This window comes from Psammomys obesus, unplaced genomic scaffold (genome assembly GCF_907164565.1).
Source record: "Psammomys obesus unplaced genomic scaffold, mPsaObe1.curated_primary_1811, whole genome shotgun sequence".
NCBI classification, from domain to species: Eukaryota; Metazoa; Chordata; class Mammalia; order Rodentia; family Muridae; genus Psammomys; species Psammomys obesus.
Window position 1 is genome coordinate 7,690,237 of NW_026596088.1, and position 24,723 is coordinate 7,714,959.

General features: G+C 43.5%; 1 protein-coding gene across 1 annotated transcript in view; it reads left to right on the top strand.

Moving 5' to 3' along the window:
- Dnah3 (dynein axonemal heavy chain 3) overlaps positions 1-24,723 on the top strand; it is a 167,703-nt gene that overhangs the window by 73,711 nt on the left and 69,269 nt on the right. The window contains 7 exon segments of the mRNA XM_055627476.1: positions 499-633; positions 5,771-5,882; positions 8,143-8,384; positions 10,161-10,261; positions 12,932-13,037; positions 15,142-15,271; positions 19,927-20,172. Of these exon segments, the coding sequence (XP_055483451.1) occupies positions 499-633; positions 5,771-5,882; positions 8,143-8,384; positions 10,161-10,261; positions 12,932-13,037; positions 15,142-15,271; positions 19,927-20,172 (1,072 nt within the window).

The following is a 24,723-nucleotide window of genomic DNA, read 5'->3' on the forward strand; positions in this document are numbered from 1 at the left end:
GCAAGCACTTTTATGACCAAGCCTTTCTCAGAGCCTTATCACACATTTTGCCCAACCCCCCATGCTAATTAACGTAAAAAATGCAAAAATTTCTATTTAGTTCCAAATTTTAATAAAAATATTTTCTCTGTTTGCTTTAGAGCTGGGCCATGATTTTTTTATCTAATGGAATTAGTTTCTTTCTACAACTGGCTTAAGGCCTGTCTTCCTCATCAGGCAGTGAATGCCATAAAGCCAGGAACTGTCCATCTTATCAGTTTGTGACATGAACAGAAAACAACCCTGTGTGCCTGCTGAATTTTTTCTGGCTTCTGAAATTACTCGGAAGAGAAATCATGGTTCATAGACTTACTATTTGTGATTTTCAGTCCAGGAAAAAAGACAAGCGTTGTAAATTTTCTAACATGTCTTCTGTCTGTAGATCTCCTTTTAGGAAAAGATGAGCGAGCCTGTCAGCTCTTTCCCCCTCCCCATGTCTCTTGAATTCTTGTTTGACAGGGAATTATCTCAGACCTATTTCCTGGAGTAGTTCTTCCAAAGCCAGACTATGAGGTTTTCCTGGAAGCGCTCAACAACAACATCAAAAAAATGAATCTGCAGCCAGTGCCTTGGTTTATTGGGAAGATTATCCAGGTTAGTTCTTTGTGCCCAAATGGGAATGCACCTACTGTCTGCTGGAGCCAGGAACTAGAAAGACCTGGGGCAGATGTGAGCTGGACCAGCAGCAACCATAAAAGCCTGACTAGCAAGGGAGCTAATAGACCCACTTGATGGTCTATCTCGCCATCAGCTTTTTGTTTCTAAAAGATAAGGTTTACAACCCAAAGTTTTACCTAGGCATGTTATGGTGTACATGTGTAATCCCCAGGAGGCACATTTGTAATCTCAACACAATAATAACAACAAAGTGAAATAAACACCAGTACTTTTCCTGGGGAAAGGCCTGTGGGTACTGAGCTTTTTATTACTCTGGACTCACAATTCCAACCTATACTGCCTTAGTCCTCAAAAGTGACTTACTTACCCAACATGAGAAGCACTGGAATGCGTCTGTTCTCCGGCACAGTGGGATCCAGGTTTTTGGGAAACTGCACTGGGAGCTTTGCCCTCTTCATCTGTGAGCCCAGCCTCCCTTCCTGTATTTAAACTTCGATTATGATTACCTTCCCTCCACTTCCCGCCAGTAGTCTCAGAATTTATTTTGTCACAGAAAAAGAAAGCAGACTGCCCTCCCAGTGGCTTCATCAATAGTCTCAAAGTTGGGGCTAGGGAGGTGATTCCACGGGGAAAGTGCAACTGTGAAAGCAGAAGGACTTGAGTTCTGTTCCCCAGCACCCTTGTAAAAGCCAGATCTAGCATCACATATCTGTAACATCAGCAGTGGGGGAGCTGACAGAGATGGGCCTTGGAGCTCACTAGCAGCTGTCTATCTAAATAAGGGAGCTTGGATCCCAACAGAGATGAAAACAAATAAGGTGGAGAGCAATAGAAAACACCCAGTTCCAGTTTCTGGCCTTCACATACTTGTCCTCTCTGTCTCTGTCTCGCTCCAAAGCTGACATATAACTTATAGTAATAAATTCAATGAACTATGGCCCAACTGCATTTTCTTTGCACACTCACAGACCAGAGTCACAGAGACACAAATACCACCTAATCTAGAGCCTGAAAGAGCACTGAAGTCCAGAGAGGAATGGATTTGAGATTAGTGTAGACTCAGGTTTAAATTTTATTCCTGTAAGATTCTTCTACAGGATCTGAGGCAAATTATTTCACCTCAGTTTCCTCACCTGTAAAATGGAAGGATAAGAATCTTCCCTTGATTTGTGAGAGAGCACGCTTGCAAAGAAAGCTGTAGACGACAGTGTGCGCTACTGTGTTCGCATTGTCTCCTCCGCCATCATGAATTTTATCAGCTTTGTCGTGTCTCAAAACTGTCATGTTGACTGAATCAGCGGTCAGGGTCAGACCCAGAGCTTCAGGCCCTGAGGTCAGACTGACTTGTAACAATAATTTTCCTCCCCAGTATATCACCAGGTGAACTTTTTTTTTTACATATTTTATTTAATTTGATATTGAATCTGACTTTACTTTTGTATTTTACAGGTAGTCTATCCTTTTAAGTAGGCATGAGCTTTCATTGCCAGCATTTTGTTATGAAATATTTTAGACTTCAAGAAGTAGAAAGAATTAAGAATAAAATATCCCCCTATCCACCTAGATTTTACAATGAACATTTGTAATATTTTATTACTTTCCCATCCATAATCATCCATCCATCTACCCAAGCAAATATATCCACTCATCCATATATCCACCTAGCCACTCACCTATTCAGCCAATCAATCCATCCATCCATCAATCTTGTTTTTAATGTATGTCAAAGGAATCTGCAGACACATAGGTAAATTTTGATTTAGTTTAGTGCTGTTTTTAAAAAAATAAAGTTACATCTTCAAAAACAGGGTATCAAGAATTATCTGTCTTTTTGAATCTTGGTATCTGCATAGTCATTTTTAGGAAGGCCAGAGGCTGTTGAGTCAATAATGCTGTCCATTCACCTTCACCTCTATTCAGTCTAAGTGTCTCTCAAACATACTCCAGCATAAAGCTTTCTTGATGGTTGGGAATTTGTTGCTTTGTTCTTTTTCTGTCCACACTAGCAAGAGCAGTGTCTGACATACAGTAGATACTCAATATTTGCTGAAGTATATCTTTCTCTTCCATATCCACTCCCGTAATCATTGCCTTCTTTGATTCTTCTCATCATTCACCTCCAAGGTAAAAAAGAAAATGAGAACTTGACCTTTAAGATAAAACGCTTCACGTCTCTCTTTTCTCTGAGAGAATCACATTCTAAAGAGGAAAATTGTTCACATAAATAAAAATGACTGGAGTCTTTGTATTTAATTATTATGAGCTGCTTGTCACAGGAAGAAAGGAATGATCAGGAAATGTAAAAAAAAAATGGTCTTCTAGGAAAACTGCCATTGATGCATGAATTAGCTCCTTTTCTGTTGCTATGATAAAGCATCTGGTAGAAAGAGTTTATTGAGACTTAACAGTTCTGGAGAGAGGAGAGTCCATCATGGCAGGGAGTTAGGGTCTCAGACAGCAGGCCTGACAACAGGACAAGGAAGTGGAGAGCTCAGGTCTCAACAACCAGCTCTTGGCAGAGAACTTGACGCAGCATGAGTGAGTCCTTTTTAATTTTTTTTTTATTTATTCACTTTATATCCTGATCGTAGTCCCCTCCCTCCTCTCCTCCCAGTCCCACCTTCCCTCTCTCTTCTCCCTATCCCCTATCCCCTACTCCTCCAAAAAGGGGATTTCCCCAACCTACCCAATCTGAGCGCATCCTCTTCCCCAGTGGCCTGGTAAGGCAGCATGACAAGGGGGAAGTGATCAAATTGCAAACCATAGAGTCCATGTCAGAGGCAGGCCCCTACTTCCCTTCCTAGAGGACCCACATGAAGCCTGAGCTGCCCATCCGCTGTATCTGTGTAGGGGGCCTAGGTCCAGTCTATGCATGGTCCTTGGTTGTTGCTTCAGTCTCTGCGAGTCCCTCTGGGCCCTGGTTAGTTGGCTCTGTTGCTCTTCTTGTGGAGCTCCTGCCACCTCCAGGTCCTTCTATCTTTCCCCCACTCTTCTATAAGTCTCCCTGCACCCCACTCAGTGTTTGGCTGTGAGTCTCAGCACGTTTCAATCCTGGGTGGAGCCTCTCAGAGGACAGCTATGCTAGGCTCCTGCCCGCAAGCATAGCAGAGTGTGTCTCAGAGGCTGGCTCTCTCCCATGGGGGTGAGTCCCTGGATGGGCCAGGCATTGTTTGGACCTTCCCTCAATCTCTGCTCTATTTTTATCCCTCTACATCTTGTAGGCAGGGTAAACTTTGGGTCAAAGTTTTGGTGGGTGGGTCGGTGTTCCCCTCCCTCCATTAGGGGGTGGCCTCTTCAGTCTTCATGACTCCTGTAGCTAGAATTCTCAGCTAGAGTCACCCCCATATCCTCCCAGGATCCTACCCTGTTGTAGGTCTCCAGCTTATCACAGAGATGTCCCCACACATCTGTCAACGAAAATATTAAATTGAAAAAAGTCCTGTATGAGTGAGTCTTTAACCTCTCAAAGCCACTCCCAATGACACACTTCCCCTATCAAGGCCACACTTAAAACCTTGCTCAATTGATGCCATCAACAGAGGACCAAGTATTCAAATGTCATAGTGAGTTGAGGACGTTCTCACTTAAACCACTATAGTACGTAAGGGTAGGGGCTGAAATCACATGAAATGTTTTTGATATGTTGGAGCCTGGCTCCAAAAATACTTTTCATCAGCTGGGAGCTCCGATCAAGTAAGAAGAGTACATAGACCTCCTGAATGGAAATTTCCAATAGAAAATACAGATTGCTAAAAATGATCCCCGTTTCCTTTCCCACATTAAAAGTAAATGTTATTAATAAACTATTACTATGGATGTTTATGTTTATAAGAAAGTATTGTAAACCATACTTGCCCTACCCCATTATAAAACACTACAGCTAATTCTTCCAACCTAATTTAGGGTATCAGTAATATAACCTTTCTTTATCCCCCATTCCTCACTCCCCTTCTTGCCTCTAGTGGCCACCTTTTAATTCTAGTGAGTTCATAAAAATAATCTTCGGAGATAAGAATGCAGTCACCCTGATTTGATCAATATACATTCTGTAAATGTATCAAGTGATTATAGAATACCATATATATGTGTGTATATGTATATTTCATGTAATTTGATTTTTTTTAAATTTTACCTACTGTCTGTGTGTATGTAGACATACCAGTGTTGAAATCAGAAGAAAATTTTCTAGAGTTGGTTCACTCCTTCCACCAGGGGTCGGATGTATTCAGTGGGGTCATCTGAGCAATCATGTGATAATCAGCATATAGACAAATGAAAAACAGATAGAACAATCTGTTCTATGCAATCTAAGGCACATCTATATTCAACTAAGACATATTTAGACAATAGATCACTAAAAGGGCTGTGCCTCCTAGGAGTTAATATGATCTTGAAAATATAGTATCTGCCCTTCATTGAAATCTCACTTGTAGAAACAGGGAACAGGACAGGAGCCTATCACAGAGGGCCTCTGAAAGACTCTACCCAGCAGGGTATCAAAACATATGCTGAGATTCATAGCCAAACTTTGGGCAGAATGCAGGGAATCTTATGAAAGAAGGGGGAGATAGAAAGACCTGGAGGGAACAGGAGCTCCATGAGGAGAGCAACAGAACCAAAAAATCTGGGCCCAGAGGTCTTTCCTGAAACTGATACTCCAAACAAGAAACATGCATGGAGATAACTTAGAACCCCTGCACAGAAGCAGCCCATGGCAGCTCAGTGTCTAAAAGGGTTCCCCAATAATAGGAACAGGGACCATCTCTGATATAAACTCATGGGCTGGCTCTTTGATCACCTCCACCTGAGGGGTGGAGCAGCCTTACCAGTCCACAGAGGAAGACAAAGAAGCCAGTCCTAATAAAACTTGATAGACTAGGGTCAGAAGGAAGGGGAGGAGGACCTTGCCTATCATTGGACTGGAGGGGCATAGGAGAAGAAGAGAGAAGGAGGGTGGGATTGAGAGGGGGTGGGGAAGGGGGCTACAGCTGGGATACAAAGTGAATGAACTCTAATTAATAACAATAAAATAAAAATTAAAAAAAGAAAAATTCCCACTTGGAGTTCAGAGCAGTGTACCAAGATTAATTCCATGTATGACTTCTCTCCCCAGATCTACGAGATGATGCTGGTAAGACATGGCTACATGATTGTTGGAGATCCCATGGGTGGCAAGACATCAGCTTATAAAGTGCTGGCTGCTGCTCTGGGTGATTTACATGAAGGTAAAGCTTGCACCCTTGGCTTCAGGGATGTCAGGACTTCCTGCACAGTTTTCCGACTCTGTGGAGACAATGCCGGCCTACGAGCTTTGTCAGCCTGGGTAGTGATAGATGTGTTAAAAACAGAACACAGCTAGACCTACAGAGTCAACTAACGTGGGCCCGTGGAGGCTCACAGAGAATGAACGACCAACCAAAGAGCACGCATGGACTACCCCTAGGCCCCCTGCACAGATGTAGCAAATGTGCAGCTTGGTCTTCATGTGGGTCCCCTAGTAACTGGAGCAGGAGAAGATACCATTAGATGTTCAGCAGTGGCTTCCCCAGTGATTTCCCAAGGAGACTGGCACTACTGTTGTTGGTTTAAACAGATTCAGTTTAAAAAAGAAAGTTACCATGCTTTCTTTCCTTTCCTTGTGTTCCTCTCACACAAGTTTCCTCTTCCCATCCTTCATTTTCCTTCCCTTACTCCTTGCTGCCCTTCCTTCCTTCTAGAGTAGAGGATGAGAGAACATCTTTGGGATGAATACTTAAATGTGGGACTCCACCTTTCCTCTCCTCTCTTTTCCCAACTCTAGGATGGGATTGCTTTGAGAATTAGATTATGTAGGTAAATACATGGACCATTCTATGTATGTAACAAATGAAAGCTATGTTTACCACTAAATAAACAATGTGGGTTTCTTTTCTTCCATTTGTATGTTTGTTTCTGCATAATATACAAATATATAATTTTGAAAAGCATGCCTGTGCTGCACATGAATTTATACAGAAACTTGAATTAAAATTGTTTTTAGGGGGGAGGGGCACTGAAGAAATGGATCAGTGGTTAAGAGTGATTGTTGCTCTTCTAGAGAATCCATGTTCCATTTAGAAGTGTCTCCTTGCCAGGTATGGTGTCACAGGCCTTTAATCCCAGCCCTCAGGAGGCAGGAGCAGGCAGATCTCTGTGATTTCAAAACCAGCCTGGTCTACATAACAATTTCTAGGAAAGCCAGATCTACAATATAGAGAGAAAGAGAACTTATCTCAAAAAAAAAATAGTTTTCTTTTTCTTATTATTTATTTTGGAACTTTTATTTTTTAAGACATGATCTCACTATTGTAGCCCAGGCTGGCCTTAAAACTCACAACCCTCTTGCCTGTTTTAGTGTCCCAAGTGCTGAGATTGTAGATGTATACCACCCACCTGGGGTAGAACTGTTTCTAATAAACTTTAATGGTAAATTGCTCCTGGGTTTTTGAGATTTTGCTTTGGGGATTGACCCTATCTTAATAACTAAGTTGAGCATTTCAAGTAAGTAAGTATAGTGATAGTTTTGGCGTTTGGATGAATCTAAAGAGAAGCTGGGGAGCTGCCACAGGTTAAGAGTGTTTTTTGCTTTCCCAGAGGACCTAAGCTGGGTTCCTAATCCTCTTGTAATACCAACCCTATTGAATATGATGCCCTCTTCTGGTATCCATGGGTACCTGCACAAACAGACACATGCACTCACACACACACACACACACACACACACACACCAATAATTAATTAATTAATATAAAAATAAAATATTTTGAAAGAGAAAAGAAACTAAGAATAAAAACACCTACGTCATTGTCTTTGGTTCTTTATTGACCTGTACCACTGAAGGAACATCTTGTGTAATACATTTCTATGACAACCAAAATGAATCAATAAAATAAAAATTCATATGAAAATGTCACTGTCTGCCACTAAATAAGTGTGCTATACCATCTCTGTCAGCCTGAATATTCCACTTGGGTCTTGATAGCAGTAATGTTTTTTTCTCAGGGACAAATGTCAGTTGTGAGCAATTGAGGAGATTGAAGAGCTTAACTAGTCATTTGGATGGAGAAACACAGTGATGGTTCCCCAGAATCATTTCACCTGTCAGGGGTTTTGTTATCCCAGGCCAGAGCCAATACTGGCTGGGACCCCAGGCACACTGGGAGAGCTGGTGAAATGCTAGCTCTTTTCTTTAATGTTTGAGTTCTTCTCAGCCAAGGCAGGTTTCTTTACTCATGAATCTGACATTTGCCCAGTTTGAAATAAGACTCAGAAGAAAGTATGGTTACAAATTAATGGTTCTGATAACCCACAATGTAAGGCCTAATTGATTTAGTATCCCAATCTTTATAAGGACTGAGCATCATTTTATAAACTCTCCTTAAACTTCCTATTCACCAGGCTGGTGATCTTTTGTCTAATGCCTGGTTTCACCATGGCCTTTGTAATGCGTTGGATTTTCTCACCCAGCCAAGCAGATGGAGGAATTTGCTGTGGAATTCAAGATCATCAACCCTAAGGCCATCACGATGGGGCAGCTGTATGGCTGCTTTGATGCAGTAAGCCATGAATGGACGGATGGTGTCCTAGCCAACGCTTTCCGGGAACAAGCGTCTTCCATAACTGATGACCGCAAATGGATTATATTTGATGGGCCAGTAGATGCTGTTTGGATTGAAAATATGAACACTGTCTTGGATGACAATAAAAAGGTAGCCACCAAGCCCATCATTTATGCGTGGGTGGGTTAGAAACTCTGTCATGAATAGTCGAAGCTGTACAAAGTCATGAACTTATTACCCTAGCATAAATGCCCCCCCATAAAACTATCAGTTCACTAATCATGATTCCATTTGCACTTGTAATCAGTGAGCTTTGAGATTAAAAGTGTAAATAGAACAGCTTGAGAATGTAGCTTAGTGACAGAACACTTACCTCATAGGGCATGGGTTCTATCCCCAGCACCACAAAGAAACAAAATGTATGAAAACAGCCACAGTAATGGAGAGTCTAAACAAATAAGCCAAGCTAAGTCACAGATGTGTGTGTATTTTATTTAGAGATGACGTAACTAGTGGAGCATCAGTCTCACCATAGCTGTGACCTCTCTGGGGACACATACAGTGGCATGAACCAAATAATACACAGAATTCATTTATTTATTTATTCTTTTATATTCCAATCGTAGCCGCCTCCATCCTCTCCTCCCAGTCCCACCCTCCCTTACTCTTCCCTCTATTCCTCTTCCCATGCCCCCTCTGAAAAGGGGAGCATCCCTCCTACCCCTCCCAACACATCAAGTTGCATAAGTACTGAGACCATCCTTTTCCATGGTGGCCTGCTGAGGCAGCTCCGCCAGGGGAGAGTGATCGAAAAGCAGGCAACAGAGTCCTTGTCAGAGACAATCCCCACTCCCCTTACTAAGAGATGTGTGTGTGTGCATGTCTGTGTGTGTCTGTGTGTGTGTGAGAGCCTATCCTTTAACAGCTGAGCTATCTCTCCAGCCTATTAGGGGAATTTTTTTAACCACAAAATTGGATGAGCCATGGAGGTGTCTAGCATTTGTTCTTTCCCCCCTGAGTGACCGGGGCTCAGGTTTTGTCCCATGATTTCAATGTCTTACTTGAGTCTGTGTTGCTGAGTAGCAAGTTATGCCCTGAGTGAATGCTCTGAGGCTCACCTGTCCATCTTCACAGCATGCTACAGGGATGTGCCCACCAAACATGAGGACCTCTAGCAGTCTCACATTCCATCCTAAAGGGATTTATGGAGTAATTCTCATCATTCCAGTCATGGTCTAGTCCATGTGGGAGGTTCAAAATCAGGAGTTTGTCAGAGACTTGAGCAAACAAAACAGGCTGAAGATAAGGAGCTAAATTCTATGTTAAGTTGGGCCTAGTGGCACTGACACATGATCCCAGGTATTCAGAAATCTGAGACAGGAGAATAACCAGTTCAAGGTCTGCCTGGGCTAGAGTGAGTTCAAAGCCAGCATGGGCAACATAGTGAGCTCTGTCTGGAAATAAACTGTAAAATAGTAATAATAACAATTCTGTGTTAAACACAACAAAAGAGACCAAGACACTTCATAAGCACTTATAATGCCTCAGTTTTTACCTCAGGCTGCAATTCACTGTGAGGCCCAGTCCTCCTTACCTAAAATTACAAGTCTTTCAACTATGGCAGCACTCACCACCCCTTCCATTTCTTCAGAGCACTTTCATCATTCTGTATTTTGCTTATCATCCTCCTTCTCTTGTCAGAATATAAACCCCAAGAAGACAGGAATTATTGTCTGCTTTATCCTATGCCTGGCACATAGTAGGTGCTTAATACACATGTGTAGGATCCACTGAGTCAATTTTGTCTCCACTGTGACCCCTCATTTCCAGGTGGAATTTAAGCCTGCTCCCCTCCCCCACACTTTCAGCTGTGTTTAATGAGTGGGAGAATCTAACCCTGTGTACCCGCTCTCCTTGAACTTCTAGCTGTGTTTAATGAGTGGCGAGATCATTCAGATGAGCCCCAAGATGAGTCTGATCTTTGAGCCAGCAGATCTGGAGCAGGCCTCCCCCGCCACCGTGAGCAGGTGAGCTGGTGTGTTTGGCATGCCTGTGTTCATATGTGTGAGAGAGAGAGAGTGTGTGTGTGCATGTACATTGTATGTGTTATTGTATCAACAGTATGATCAAAAGACCTGAAAGGAATAACATTAGAAATTGGACATGACAGGAAAATAAAATAAAGTGAAATTAAACAGGAAAAGGAGGAAGAGGGGAAAGAGGAAGAAGAAGAGGGGAAAGAAGGAAAGAAGAAAGAAAGAAAAGAAAAAGGAAAGAAAAAAAAGGAAGGACAAGAAAGGAAAGAAGAAAAAGAAGGAGGAAGAAAGAAAGGAAGGAAGAAGAAAAGAGAAAGAAAAGAAAGGAAGAAAGGGAAAGAAAGAAAAAAGAAAAGGAAGGAAGGAAGGAAGAAAGAAGAATGAGAAGAAAGAAAAGAAGAAAATAGCTTAGAAAGGTCTGTCCTGGAGCATTGGCTTCAGTGGTTAAGAGCAGTTGCTCTAGCCCTGTGGCAAAGGCAAAGAGACACCATGTTGGTGGTGGTGTTACATCAGTCAGGGGCAGAGCAGATGACAGTCCTTTTTTTCATCCTAGTTTGATGCCTGGCTTGGTGGCCAAAGCCATTTTATGTCTAGTACACATAAGAATCAAATCGAATCCAGGCCGTGCAGCATGGGAGGAGGAAGAGAGACCTGTGTTCTGCCACTCCATGCCACACAGACCTGTCCTCTGCCCTACCGCTAGGGTGACCCATAGATACACAGGGTCCTGCCTACTGCCATGCAGTGCAGCTCTGTGAGGGAAGAGAAAGCTAGACCGAGGCCTGCAGGCCGCTGTGCGACCCACAGATCCTACCCTCAGGAAGGCCATAGACACCCACTTGTCACCACGGTACACGGTGCAAATGAAGGATGTAATCCAGTGGCCCACTAGCTGTGTAGCCAGACTGCAGCGGGAACACCACAGTGTGCGAGTATGTGGTGGTCACACTGGAGAGGAGAGAGAAGTGGGGCAGTTTGAGCATTACGAAGACAGATGGAACGGAAGGCGTGATGTCGGAGAGGAAGGAGTACCCTGTTGTAAGCGGCCAGCCCAGCCTTCTGGGGCCGTGGTGAGGCCCCGAGCTCCTGCTGTGGGCCACATCTAGGTCCTTGGCTGCTGAGCAGCAGGGGTTGGCGTCGATGTGTGGCTCATGTTATCACCAGAGAACATGGGGCTGTCCCTGGTCACTGGTCACGTGGATGTCCAGGGGCCGTGCAGAACTGGTCACGCCCCTCATTGGCTGCAGGGGGCTCTGGAGAGATGGCCCCATCTTTCACCAGCAGCCCTGCACCTCGCCTGGGCAGCACAGGGGAGCTGGCCCTGAAGGCACGGGTGCAGGTAAGCCGGCCTGGAGGGCGTGAGAGCAGGAGAGTTGACCCTGCCTCCTGCTCGTGGCAGCATCTGCTGTCCTAGCTGGAGCAGGGCTCGGAGAGCTTACCCTGGTGGTGGTTATAAGGGAGAGCGAGGGCAGGCAGGCTGACCAGCTCGGCTGCCACCGAGGCCCAGATCCAGAGCTGTGAGTTGGCCCACCCTAAAATCCAAATCATCTGCAAACAGTTGGTACACATAAAAGGGCCAGCCCTGCTGACCCAAAGCTGGAGGATCTCCATGACACAGGGCAACAACAGGATAGCTTGGAGGAGTCCCGGTGAGGAGCCAATACTGATGGTGTCACAGAAGCCAGAGATCTTGAACCTGACCAATGACTCATTGCGACGCACATTGGCAAGTGAAGATGCGCGGACAGAGGAATATGCTGCGGGACACACTGTGACGATGAGACGTTTTCTGTGCTGTTTTTTGTTGGTTTGTATGTGTGTTTTCATTCTAGGGAGAAGTTGCCAGGGTGAAGGGCAGATACAAGGGGGTGGGAGATGAGCAGGACAGGGGTGCATGATGTAAAACTCACAGAGAAATCAATACAAAGTTTAAAAAAAATCACTTGCTCCTCTTCCAGATGACCTGAGTTCAGTCCCGAGCATGCCCGTCAGGAGGCTCAGAACTGCCTGTTTCCGGGAGACACGACACACTCTCCTAGCCTCTTTGGGCTCCTGTACACATGTGGCATACCCACACACAGACATACACACTCATACATAGAATTAAAAATAAAAGTAAACTTTAAACAAAGGAGGAAGAGGAGGAGGAAAGACGGATTATTTTGATTATTTTGATTTCAGTCCTTCATGGCTGGGAGGAATGGTGGAGCAGTTCATATCATAGCGATAGAGATGTGGGGCCGGAGGTTTGTTTTTTCACGTCAGGGAAGTACAGCAAGGCAGGAACCAGAGGCGGGGCTATAAGCTTCAGAGGCCCTTCAGCTAGTGACCTAGTTCCTTCAGAGAGCACCACCAGCTGGGGAACAACATTCAAAATATGATGCTATGGGGGCCATTCAGATTTAAACTGCATGTATGTGTACACGCTCATGTGAACTTCATGAGCATATAGAATGCTGTGTGACTAAGAAGGGAAGAAGGGAAGATCCACGATCCTAGGTGGCTGACCTAGGGACATATGATGAGAGAAGTCATGTGATGAAGGGGATAGTCAGAGCCCAACAAGGCCTAGACTCCTACAGGACGGTGTAGATGCTGCTCAGCGCCAGCCAATGTTGATGATGAACAAGCACACGCCAAAGCCGATTGTCTGTCCTCCAGGTGTGGGATGATCTACATGGAGGCCCACCAGCTAGGCTGGAAACCCCTGAAGGACTCGTACATGAACACTCTGCCCGCCTGTCTCACCGCGGAGCACAAGGAACTGGTAAGAGTCTCCATCACATGCCTCAACACTCTTAATTCCCCGCTCATCTCATGGACCTTGTAGGCCCACCTTCATTATTCCTCCGCCTTCCCTGCCAGCCTCATGATTCTGTTCCCAGGCTGCCTGCCATCTTTTTTTCCCTTTCTTCTTCAGGTGGGGGTGGGGGTGGGGTGAAGTGCAACAGTTCCTGTTGCACCTTCTCTTCAGTGGAGAGTACCAGAGCCAGGGACCACAGTGTTGCTTTTTTTTCTCTACCATCCCATTAGCAGAAATAGCTGGAGCTACAGTCCTGCAGACAACCCCTTAGAAGAGCCATGTCCCTCCGTGCTGCCACCCCACAGCCCTGTGTCCTGCCCTCCAAACCTCCCACCGGGAGGGAATGATTAGAAATGTTCTCCTTTTGGATGATGGGGTTGTGATGGGGTTGCCTTTCCCTTCTTCCCACCCTAAGGGGAGTAAGAGAGCTAGGAAGATGGTTCCATTGGTTAAAAACCCTTGCTATTAAGCTTAGGGATCTGAGTTCAAGCATTTGCACCCATGTTTAAAAAAAATGGTAGATGCTATGGCAACTGTGATTTCAGTGCTATAGAAGCAAAGAAAGGAGCATTTCTGGGTCTTGCCAGCCAGCCAATCCAGCCAAACTGGTGTGTTTCATGTTCAGAGAGAGACCCTGTCTCAAAAAGTAAAATGGAATGTGGCTGAGGAAGACATCCAAATTGACCTCCAGTCTCCACAGGCCCAAACACACATGTGCACATGTGCCTGCACAAATGTACCCATCCCCCCCCCACACACATAGATAAACAAATCAGTATAACAAGTAGGAAAGTTCAGGCTCTGTAGGTAGCTGACCACACTGTCAGACCAGGGAAGGTGGAAAGGAGAGCCTGTATCTCCAACGCCTCTTGTCCTTCTTTGCTGGAGTAAATGACATTAGGAAAGTCCTCCATGAAAGAAGCCAAGGGTTGGATTCCATCCTACTATAGAAAACTTCTGGAGAATTATATAGGACAGTCTCATGTCTGTCACTGTTCATATCCACATATGATATGTATGACCACATGCATTTATAGAAGAACACGTTCACATACATTCCCAGGGACACACACATACTCACACCACTGGAAGCTGCCAAGACCTCATACCCATTAAGTCCTTTAGGGACTCCTCCATGTCCTCAGGCCTCTTATCACAGCTGTGGTCCAGTGTTGTCTAGCCTTGCCTGTCTCTGCAGCCTGTTTGCTCCCTCTCTAGCCCAGTCTCATTCCTGGGCTATCCTGTCATGTTTCCGTTCCTAGGAAGCCCAGCTTTCATGCCCTGAAAGCATCTGTGCCTTGTATTCCTCATATAGACATCTTGCCCAGTTGAGGCCTCCGCCATCCAGGTCTCAGCATACAGTCTCCCTGCTGGACAGTGATCAAATGCTTGCCAACATGCGAAATCTCATGGGATCAATTCCCACTGCCCCATGGGAAAGCTAAATTTCCTCCTCCAAGAAGCCTTCCCTAATCCACTTCAAGCCCTTTGTATTATTCACCACTTAACACTTTTGTCTCCTGCTGCCGTTTTCCATGGCCTGTAACATATTTGTTTCTTTGCTTACTGTCTGTCTCTCCTCCTCCTCCCTCCTCCTAGCAGGGGCTGGGCCCCTCTTCTCTATTATTCATCTGCAGCACCATCTGCCACAATGCAATCAGTAAATGCTCGATAAACACTTGTTCACTAAATGAATGCAGATGCTCTTCCATTTATGATGGGGCTATATTTCGGCAAACTCAGTTACATGTGAAAATATCATGTTAAAGTGCATTCAGTCTGTGTAAAGTACCAAATATCATAGATGAGCATCATAGCACCCTCTAAAGGATAAGCCTCTTGCCATGGTGGCCCTGTGGTAGCCTAGGAGCCATCACTCAATGCTACAGCCCTGCATCCGGAGAGAGCATCACATGGCTAGCCCAGGAAAAGTTCAAAACACCACACTTCAAGCATGCAGATTTTGAAACAGCCCTCAGAATTAGCAGGCAATCATACCAGCACCTCTGGCCTCTGAGGTGGGTCGAGCTCTTTGTCTCCACAGTCTGACGTAGCTCTCTCCTCTCAGGTAGAGGACATGTTCATGTGGCTTGTTCAGCCCTGCTTGGACTTTACTCGCTTCCATGGCAAATACGTGGTGCAAACATCTCCCATTCACCTTGCCTTCTCAATGATGCGGCTGTATTCCTCCCTGCTTGGTAAGTCCCTGCGATTCTGGGTCCATGTGGGGCTGGGTGTGTCTTGGCTCATGCTTTCGCTCTCATCCCTCTCTTCCTCCTCTTGTGCTCCAGTGGGAACCGGTGTTTATCGAGAGCAAGAACGCTTGGAATTTTAGATAGGGGAGTTTATGGACATGTGTTTTGTCTCATGTTGATTTGTCATCGCACCAAGTTTACCCTTTCCTTCCTTCTCCCACCTAGTGCTCCTCACCCACACAGAGGAAACCTTTCTTTGGGCCTCTCCTCCATGTGGGGTTGTTGATGATACAACCGGATGTTTCTCTGAAAATCTATTTGGAAAAATAGATAAGATGTTTTCATTTGTTAAGAAGAATTATGGGGGTGGGGAGATAGCTTAGTCAATGCTAACTCAAAAATGCTTACTGCAATAGCATGGAGAGCTGAGCTGGATCCCCACAAACTACATAAAAGAATCAGGCGTATACCCAGCACTGAGAAGGTTTAGACAGGCAACTCCTTGGAAGTCAGCAACTGCCAAGCCAATGAGAGACCCTACTTCAAAAGAGCAAGGAGGATGGCACTTGATGAGCAACACTCAAGGTTGACCTCTGACCTCCATGCACAAGCATACCCCCCCCACACACACACGAATGCCCACACACACAGGCACACATACACACACGCCCGAAGAAAACTTATATTATAGATGTATAAATTTACAACACACAAATGCATTAGAAGAGAACTAATCATATTGATTTCCAAACCAGGAAACTTCTACAGGAGATAGTGGTTCTGTGATATATATATATCTCTGAGGTATAATCACTCATCTCTACAGCTGCTTTCACATGAATCAGATTTCACCGCCACTTACTGCTAATGGCAAATCACAGGTACATGTGGAGACCACTTACTTTTTCAAGTGCCACTTCTTTTTCAAGATAACCAATAACTCAAACTCAGATGAACCTTCTTTACGTCTGCTACTTAAACATATTTTCTCAGTTTATTTTTCCCAAAAGCATTGCAAGTATAAATTTAAAATGTGGCCTAGTTAACAGTGGAAGGAGTGCTTTCCAAATACTGCTTGATTTTCTTAAATTAAACTCTGGGTACTTGGGAGATGGCTCGGTGGATAAAGCGCATGCTGTGCAGTACCAAGACCTGAGTTCAAACCTCTTTGGAAACAAACCAGTTTCATTCAGTGTCATATATTTGTATTTATTTTGCAAGTGCTATAGATTTTCTCAGGTTCTGTCTACTGTCCTTACATAGTTCATCCTAAGTGGAAAAGCACCGACATGAAAAATAGATTCATTGTCTTCAGCTCCAAGTGACCTCATCTTTCGCCTTCTCCAATCTGCCACTCTGAAACCTCCCTAAAACACTCCCTACTAAGAAGTAGAGCCTGGGATTGAACGTGCAGATAGCTCACTCCAAAATCATAACTTTCTGTCCTACCAGCATTGACATGTAAGAACATGGTAGCTGTGCTCCTCACGGCCTTAAGATGAGAAGCTGTGAAAGCTTCCTTACCTTGAAATAGTTTTATATTTACAGAAGACTTGCAAGAAGGGCACAGGGAGTACCTAGACTCTTCTCCTAGCTTCAGCTTTCTTGCATGTTAACATGGACCAAAGTATCACTGTCAGAATAAGCAAGGGCATTGGTGACAGATAGGTTGATTCTACACTGCATTTAATTATGTCCCCACAGTTTCCTCTCATCTGTGACATTCTCTGTCTTTTTGTTCTGTTTTGACAACCTTGACTGTTGATACTATTTTCTCATAATTATACTGAGGTTCTGTATTTTGAGTTAAGGACATGGAAGATGTGGTATAAATAAATGTGTGTTTTATATATGTGTGTGTGTATTATAAGTAATAGGATGTGTGTGTGTGTGTGTGTGTATACATATATATATGCATTTATCTGTTGTACACACAGACACATAGACACAGGCACACAGATACAGACACAGATACACACACACACACACACCCTATCATTTAGAACTCTGATCAGAGCTAGCTTTAAATTCATGATCCTCCTGCCTGATCTCTTGAATACTGAGATTATAAACATATAATTCTTGTCTGATCCAACTTCAGGACCCAGCATCCATGTCGAATGGTTCACAGCTGCTTGTAACTCCATCTCCCAGTAATCCAGTGCCCTCTTCTGGCCTTCCTCATTACCTGTACTCACATGCACATACCTGCACATATAAATAACTTAAAAATAAATCTTTAAAAAAAATGACACCGGAAGTGGTGGTGCGTGCCTTTAATCTCAGCACTCGGGAGGCAGATTTCTGTGAGTTTGCAACAAGCCTGATCTACGAAGTTCCAAGACAGGCAGGGCTATGAATAAAGTTGGATCATTACCTAATATAAACAAAAACCAACTCAAAATGTGTGAAAGATCTAAGCAGAAAGCAAAAACTACTATGAATTTTTTAAGAGAAAAAAAAACATAAGCCAAAACTCTTAACTTTTAACTTGGCAGTGAATTATTGGGTGTAGCACCAAAGATATGGGCTGAACATAAAAAGATAAACACATAGTACGTAACTAAAATTTGAAATCTGGCCAGGTGGTGCATGCCTTTTATCCCAGCACTTGGGAGACAGAGGCAGGTGCATTTCTGTGAGTTCAAAGCCAGCCAGGTCTACACAGAGAAACCCTGTCTCAAAAAACAAAAACAAAAAATTTTAAATCTGTCTAAATTACAGAATAAAAGATGTTTGCCTGATAAAGAGTTAATATCAGGTGCCAGGCACGGTAGTGCAGCCTATAATCCCAGCACTTAAAGGCAGAGGCAGTCCGATTTCTGTGAGTTCAAGGATAACCTGACCTATATACGGAGTTCTAGACCAATCTAAGATATATGATAAAACCCTGACTCAAAAATTAAAAAGAAGTCATAAAAGGATTGGTATCAAGGATTGGGTTGATGGTTCAGTCAGTAAACTATTGGTCAAACAAGAAGAGCTGAGTTCAATCTTCAGAAATTATGTGGGAAAAAAAAACAGGGTGTAGGGGCACAAGCCTGTAATGCCAGCACTGGAGGGGCAGAGATTAGATATGCAGGGCTCACTGAGTAGCCAGCCCAGCCTCATCAGGGAGCCCCAGACCAATAAGAGACCTTGTCTGAAAAAAAAAAACAAAAAGGTGGGTAGCTCCTGAGGAAGAACTACCATGGTTGGCCGTCATCACATATGTGCACATATGTGCACAAACATCAGAATATGTGCATTCATAGCCACAGGAAAACATGCACATACAAAGAATTAATTTAGAGAATATAGAATGAAACATTACTAAAAACCATGAATATTCATTCAGAAAAAAAAATATAAACATGGGTAAAGGACTTGAATGATCATTTCTCCAAGAATCTATATATGGTCAGGAATTACAGAAAAGGCTTATCACCCACCGTTATTTACTGGGGACATGCCAATCAAATCCACAATGATGGTGATATCTTTTCATACAATAAATAAGTAACAAGTATCTGAGAGGATGCAGAAGTTGGAACCCTTGTGTACTTATGGACTGTTGCCAGGAATCTAAAGTGAGTAGTTTGCCTGTCAAGATATTTTGGTGCTTTCTTTGAAAAGAAGCCATAGACTTTCTGTACATGCTTAATATCCTGGCTTCCGTGTATATATTCAAAATAACTGAAAGCAGGGACCTGATCAGCTTTTTGTATGTCTATATTCATTCTGTTTGCTTCCTAACCCAAACACCCATCAACAGATGAATAGATAAGCAAAGTGCTAGATCACACAGTGAAACATAATTCAGCTCTATAAAAAGGCAATTGTGGGGTAGAGAGAAGGTTCAACAGTTAAGAGCACTTGTTGCTCTTGCAAAGGACCTGGGTTCAGTTTTCAGCACCCACATTGAAGCTCACAACAATCTCTAACTTCAGTTACAGGGTATCCAACACCCTCTTCTGACCTCTGAGGGTACCAGGCATGTATAGTGCACATACATACATGCAGAAAAAAAACATTCATGTGTATAAAATTAAATAAAAGTTAAATAACATATAATTAATAAAATAAATAATAAATTATTGACAAGTACGAAATTGTTGAAGCATGAAGATACTATGCTAAGTGAAATAAGCCAGTCACAAAATTACTGAGTTCTATAATGTCCTTAGGGTAGTCACACATGGAGATAGAAAGTAGGATGCTGGCTGTGTAAGCACTGGAGGACAAATTATTGTTAGTGGTACCAAGCTCCAGTAGCTAATACCTATGATTTCAGCGCACAGGAGGTAGAGACAGAGGATCCCTGAAGCTCACTGGCCAGCTAGTCTAGTCAAGTCATGAAGCCCCAGGTTCAATGAGAGACCCAGGCTCAAGAAAGGACGGTGGAGAACAATTGAGGCAGATACCCAGAATTAACCTCGGACCTCTACCTATATCCTCAGACATGTGAACCCACGTGAACCTGTACACAGACATACACACCCATCTGAGCCTGTACTCCCTGGGTATGTGAATGCATGTAGAGGATAAAAGGTCTGTTGTGTGGGTCAGATGCTCAGCCAGTATCAGCTGCCTTCCCAGGTCCTTCATAGGTGGAACCAGCCAACTCATCTCTTACAGGCTGAGCACTTTTCTTGACCTAAACTTCACTTTCTTTTCAGATGAAGTCAGGAGCCTTGACACTGAGGAAGGCGAGTTATATGAAAGCATGTCAAGTCAGCAGATCTTCCTCTGGCTGCAAGGGCTGTTTCTCTTCTCCTTGGTGTGGACCGTGGCAGGTACCATCAATGCCGAGAGCAAAAAGAAATTTGATGTGTTTTTCCGCAACCTGATCATGGGAGTGGACGATCATCACCCAAGGCCCAAAAGTGTGAAACTCACCAAAAACAACATCTTTCCAGAAAGAGGTACTTCTGTCCTGTTGTAAGAGTTTAAATCATATGCTCCAAACCCAACAGAAAGTATGGGCCATGTAAGCTCTTATCAAAAGCTAAGGGGGTGAGAGGATGGTTTCTTCAGAGCTAAGCCATGTAAAACATAAGTGGTCTTAATATAAGGTCTAATGGGACATTTCATTACTTTTTAAATATAAAACCACAATGATAGTTTATTTGGGGATGTGTTTGGATATGTTATTTTATTTTTGCAAAAATTATCCATCATTTCACCACCCAGAAAAAAAAATAAGAAATCCCTCCATGTTTGTTTTTCTTGCTGTTTCCTAGTCTTGTTTTATATGTTTACATGCTTCGTGTTTGGTGACTACGTCATTAACACTTCTATTAATTTTGTCATTATGATGTCATATGTTAAACTATTTCCAATTTTGCTATGTTATCCTCAAAGTAAGAACAAATTTCTTTGATGTGAATATTTACTAAAAGAGTGGTGATGGCTCTGTGGGTGAAGTGTTGTGCTAGAATGAAGACCTGGCTTTGGATCCTCAGCACCTCTTAAAAATCTAGATGTGGTGACACCGCCTGTCACCCCAGGACTGAAAGGGACAGGCGGGTAGATCCAGTGTAGACAGGTAGCAAGTTCCAGTTCTGTCAGTAAGAAACCCTGTCTCAAAAAGAGCATGGAAAGAGACTGAGAAAGACACCTGACATTGACCTTTGAACTCCACATGTACACAACACACACACACACACACACACACAAAAACTGAGGAAAAATACATACATAATACATACAGACCGAGAGGCATGCAAGCATACACATATAAACTTACTGAGATTTTTATCAGCATTGTGACTTAATAATTTTGCGCCTTTTTTTTTTTTTACATACTTGGCTTTCTATTGATTTACAGTTTAATTTCTTTGATCGTATCTTTGTCATTTCCCCATATGGATCCTATACATTTTTAGATTTGTAACTATTTCTCTCTTGTTTATGACAGTATGGATAGTATTATGATTTTTATTTTAAATTCTGCATCATCGTTTCTGATAGACACAAAAGCAGCTTTACACCGGAAAACCTTGACATGTTACTAATAAGTTCCAGATGGGTTTTCTTTGGAGTCTGTTCCATGTCATCCTTGTATCATGTCATAAGGCTTCATTTCTTCCTCCCTATTTTTTTATCTCTTTATTTCATCCCATTCTCTAGAATTTCTAATATGACTTTGGACAAGAGTGATGAAAAGGGGTCTTAGATAAAATTCCATTCACTCTGCCCATCAGTTGGCCATCAGGCTCAGCATCTGCTTTGACAGTCTATACTGCAGAAGCTTTCAGAGGCCCTCTGTGGCAGGTTTCAAGGTGGTTTCCTGTTTTCTTCTGGCTTTCAGAGGCCCTCTGTAGCGGGTTCCGAGGTTGTTTCCTATTTTCGTTTTCTTCTGATGTACATCCTCTTTGCCTTTCAGGATGGGGATTGAACATTTTAGTTAGGGTCCTCTCTTTTGCTTAGTTTGTTTAGATGTACAGCTTTTAGTGGGTTTATTCTATATTGTATGTTTATATGAGTGAGTATATACCGTGAGTGTCTTTTTGCTTCTGGGTCAACTCACTCAGGATGATCCTTTCCAGGTCCCACCATTTACCTGCAAATTTCATGATTTCCTTATTTTTCATTGCTGAGTAATACTCCATTGTATAGATGTACCACAGTTTCTGCATCCATTCTTCAGTTGAGGGGCATCTGGGTTGTTTCCAGCTTCTGGATGTAAGAAGTGGGAAATAGTAAGAGCTGGAGGGAACGGGAACTCCACAAGCAGAGCAACAGAACAAGATAATTTGAACACAGGGAACTTCCCAGAGACTCCTACTCCAACCAAGGACTATTTGTGGAGATGACCTGGAACCCCTGCACAGGTGTAGCCCATGGCAGTTCAGTGTCCAAGTGGGTTACATAGTAATGGGAAGAGGGACTGCCTCTGACATAATCTGATTGGCCTGCTCTTTGATCACTTCCCCCTGGGGGGGAGCAGCCTTACCAGGCCACAGTAGAGGACAATGCAGCCACTTTTGATGAGAACTGATAGACTAAGATCAGAAAGAAGGAGAGGAGGACCTCCCCTATCAGTGGACTTGGGGAGTGGCATGCATGCAGAAAGGGGAGGGAGGGTGGGATTGGCAGGGGAGGAGGGAGGGGCTTATGGGGGGATACAAAATGAATAAAGTGTAATTAATAAAAAATAAATAAAAGATTTAAATAAAAAAAAAAAAAAAAAAAAAAAAGAAAAGGGGTCTTAGAATCCTTGACAGAAAAGAGACCCAACCTAGGAGGAAGAAAGCCAGTCCTTGCCTTAGTGTGATGGTGCCTGGGCTTGTTTTGAGCATGTTCCATCTATTCCTAATTTGATGAGACGTTTTATCATGGGTGGGTGTCTTAGTTACTTTTCCGCTGCCGTCCTGAAACTCCATGACCAAAAGCAAGTCGGAAGTAAAAGGGTTTATTTAGTTTACATATCCTGAATCACAGTCCATTGAGGGAAGCCAAGTCAGGAACTCAAGCATGGCAGGAACCTAGAGGCAGGAGCTGATTCAGAGGCCACGGAGGAGTGCTGGTCTATGTCTTATGGCCCGTTCATCCTGCTTTCTTTCAATCCAGGACCACCTGCCCAGGGTTGGCACCAGCCACGTGTGTGGTGCCCTCCCTCATCACACCCCCACCAATCACTAACTAAGAAAATGCCCACAGCCTGATCTTATGGGGGCATTTTTTAAATTGGGCCTCTCTCTTTTCTGATGACTCTAGCTTGTGTCAAGTTGACATAAAACCAGCCAGCACAATTGATGCCTTACACATCACTGTTAAGCCTTAGCTTTTCCTTTCTTGTTCATCCCCAAGATTACACATTAATATCAACATTATAATATGAAACATTTTACAAAGTTAAAAGGTCTCGCATCCTTACAAAGTCAAATACTTTAAAAGTTCTGTCTCTAAAAATCCAAACTCTTTTAAAATCCAAAGTCTCAACAAAACTCCAAAATCTCTCCTTGTGGAGTTCTTGTCCTCTCCAGCTCTTACTATTTCCCACTTCTTACATAAAATTCCATTCACTCTGCCCGACAATGGGCCATCAGGCTCAGCATCTGCTTTGATAGTTTTAAAAGTTTAAAGACTCTTGGGCTCTAGTGAAATAAATAAATATTTTATTTCATGTGGGAAGAACCAGGGCACAATCACAACGTGAACAAAGCAAAACCAAATTCCAACAGTGTAAATAACTCAATGGCCAATGGCTGGGATCCACTCAAGATCTTCTGAGCTCCTCCAGAGCGGTTGGGTCATTTCTCTGACTCTGCTCTGTACAGTGCACACAGCTCATCTTCTAGGCTTCGGCCAGCTTTACTCCGTAGTTGCTGCTATCTTTGGAAGTCTTCCCCATGGTACTGTTGTCTCCAAAGTGCTGTGGCCTTTCACTACAACCTGGCTGCACTTTCACCAATAACCTCTCCTCGACCCTCTTCATGGTACCAAGCCTCAAAGGCTCTCTAATGACCCCTTCATGTCAAAATGAATATCTCCCGGGAGACTCTTACATACTACCACGTTTGGCTGCCAGCACAAGGGACCGCCTAGGCAACCTCTAGGATACATTGACCCTGAGCAAACACTTCCCAGAAGATTCCACCTCGGTGGTGCTGGTCTCCTCAGCTCTAGCTAGCCAGTATCAATTGTCCCAACAAAGCAAAGATATTACTTCAGTGGTACTGGTCTTTTTCTTTTTAATAAGTCTTGATTTTTTAAATTAAATTTTTATTTCTTATATTAGTTAGTTTATTTACTTTGTAGCCCAGCTGTAGACCCCTCCCTCATCCCCTCCCAAGCCCCCCCTCCCTCCCTCATCTCCTCCCAAGCTCCTCTCCAAGTCCACTGATAGGGGAGGTCCTCCTCCCCTTCCATCTGACCCTAGCTTATCAGGTCTCATCAGGACTGGCTGCATTGTCCTCCCCTGTGGCCTGACAAGGCTGCTCCCCCCTCAGGGGAGGTGGTCAAAGAGCCAGCCACTGAGTTCATGTCAGAGACAGTCCCTGTTCCCCTTACTAGGGTACCCACCTGGAGAATGAGCTGCCATGGGCTATATCTGAGCAGGGGTTCTAGGTTATATCCATGAATGGTCTTTGGTTAGAGTATCAGTCTCAGAAAAGACCCCTGTGCCCAGATATTTTTGTACGTTGCTCTCCTTGTGGAGCTCCTGTCCTCTCCAGATCTTACTATCTCCCTCTTCTTTCATAAGATTCCCTGTACTCTGCCCAAAGTTTGGTTATGAGTCTCAGCATCTGCCCTGATACACTGCTGAGTAGAGTCTTTCAGAGGCCCTCTGTGGTTGGCTCCTGTCCTGTTTCCTGTTTTCTCCTCTTCCAATGTCCACCTGTTTGTCTTTCTGAGTGAGGATTGACCATCTTACCCAGGGTCCTCCTTCTTGCGTAGCTTCTTTAAATGTACCAATTTTTGTAGGTTTATCCTATATTATATGTCTAGAATCCACTTATAAATGAGTA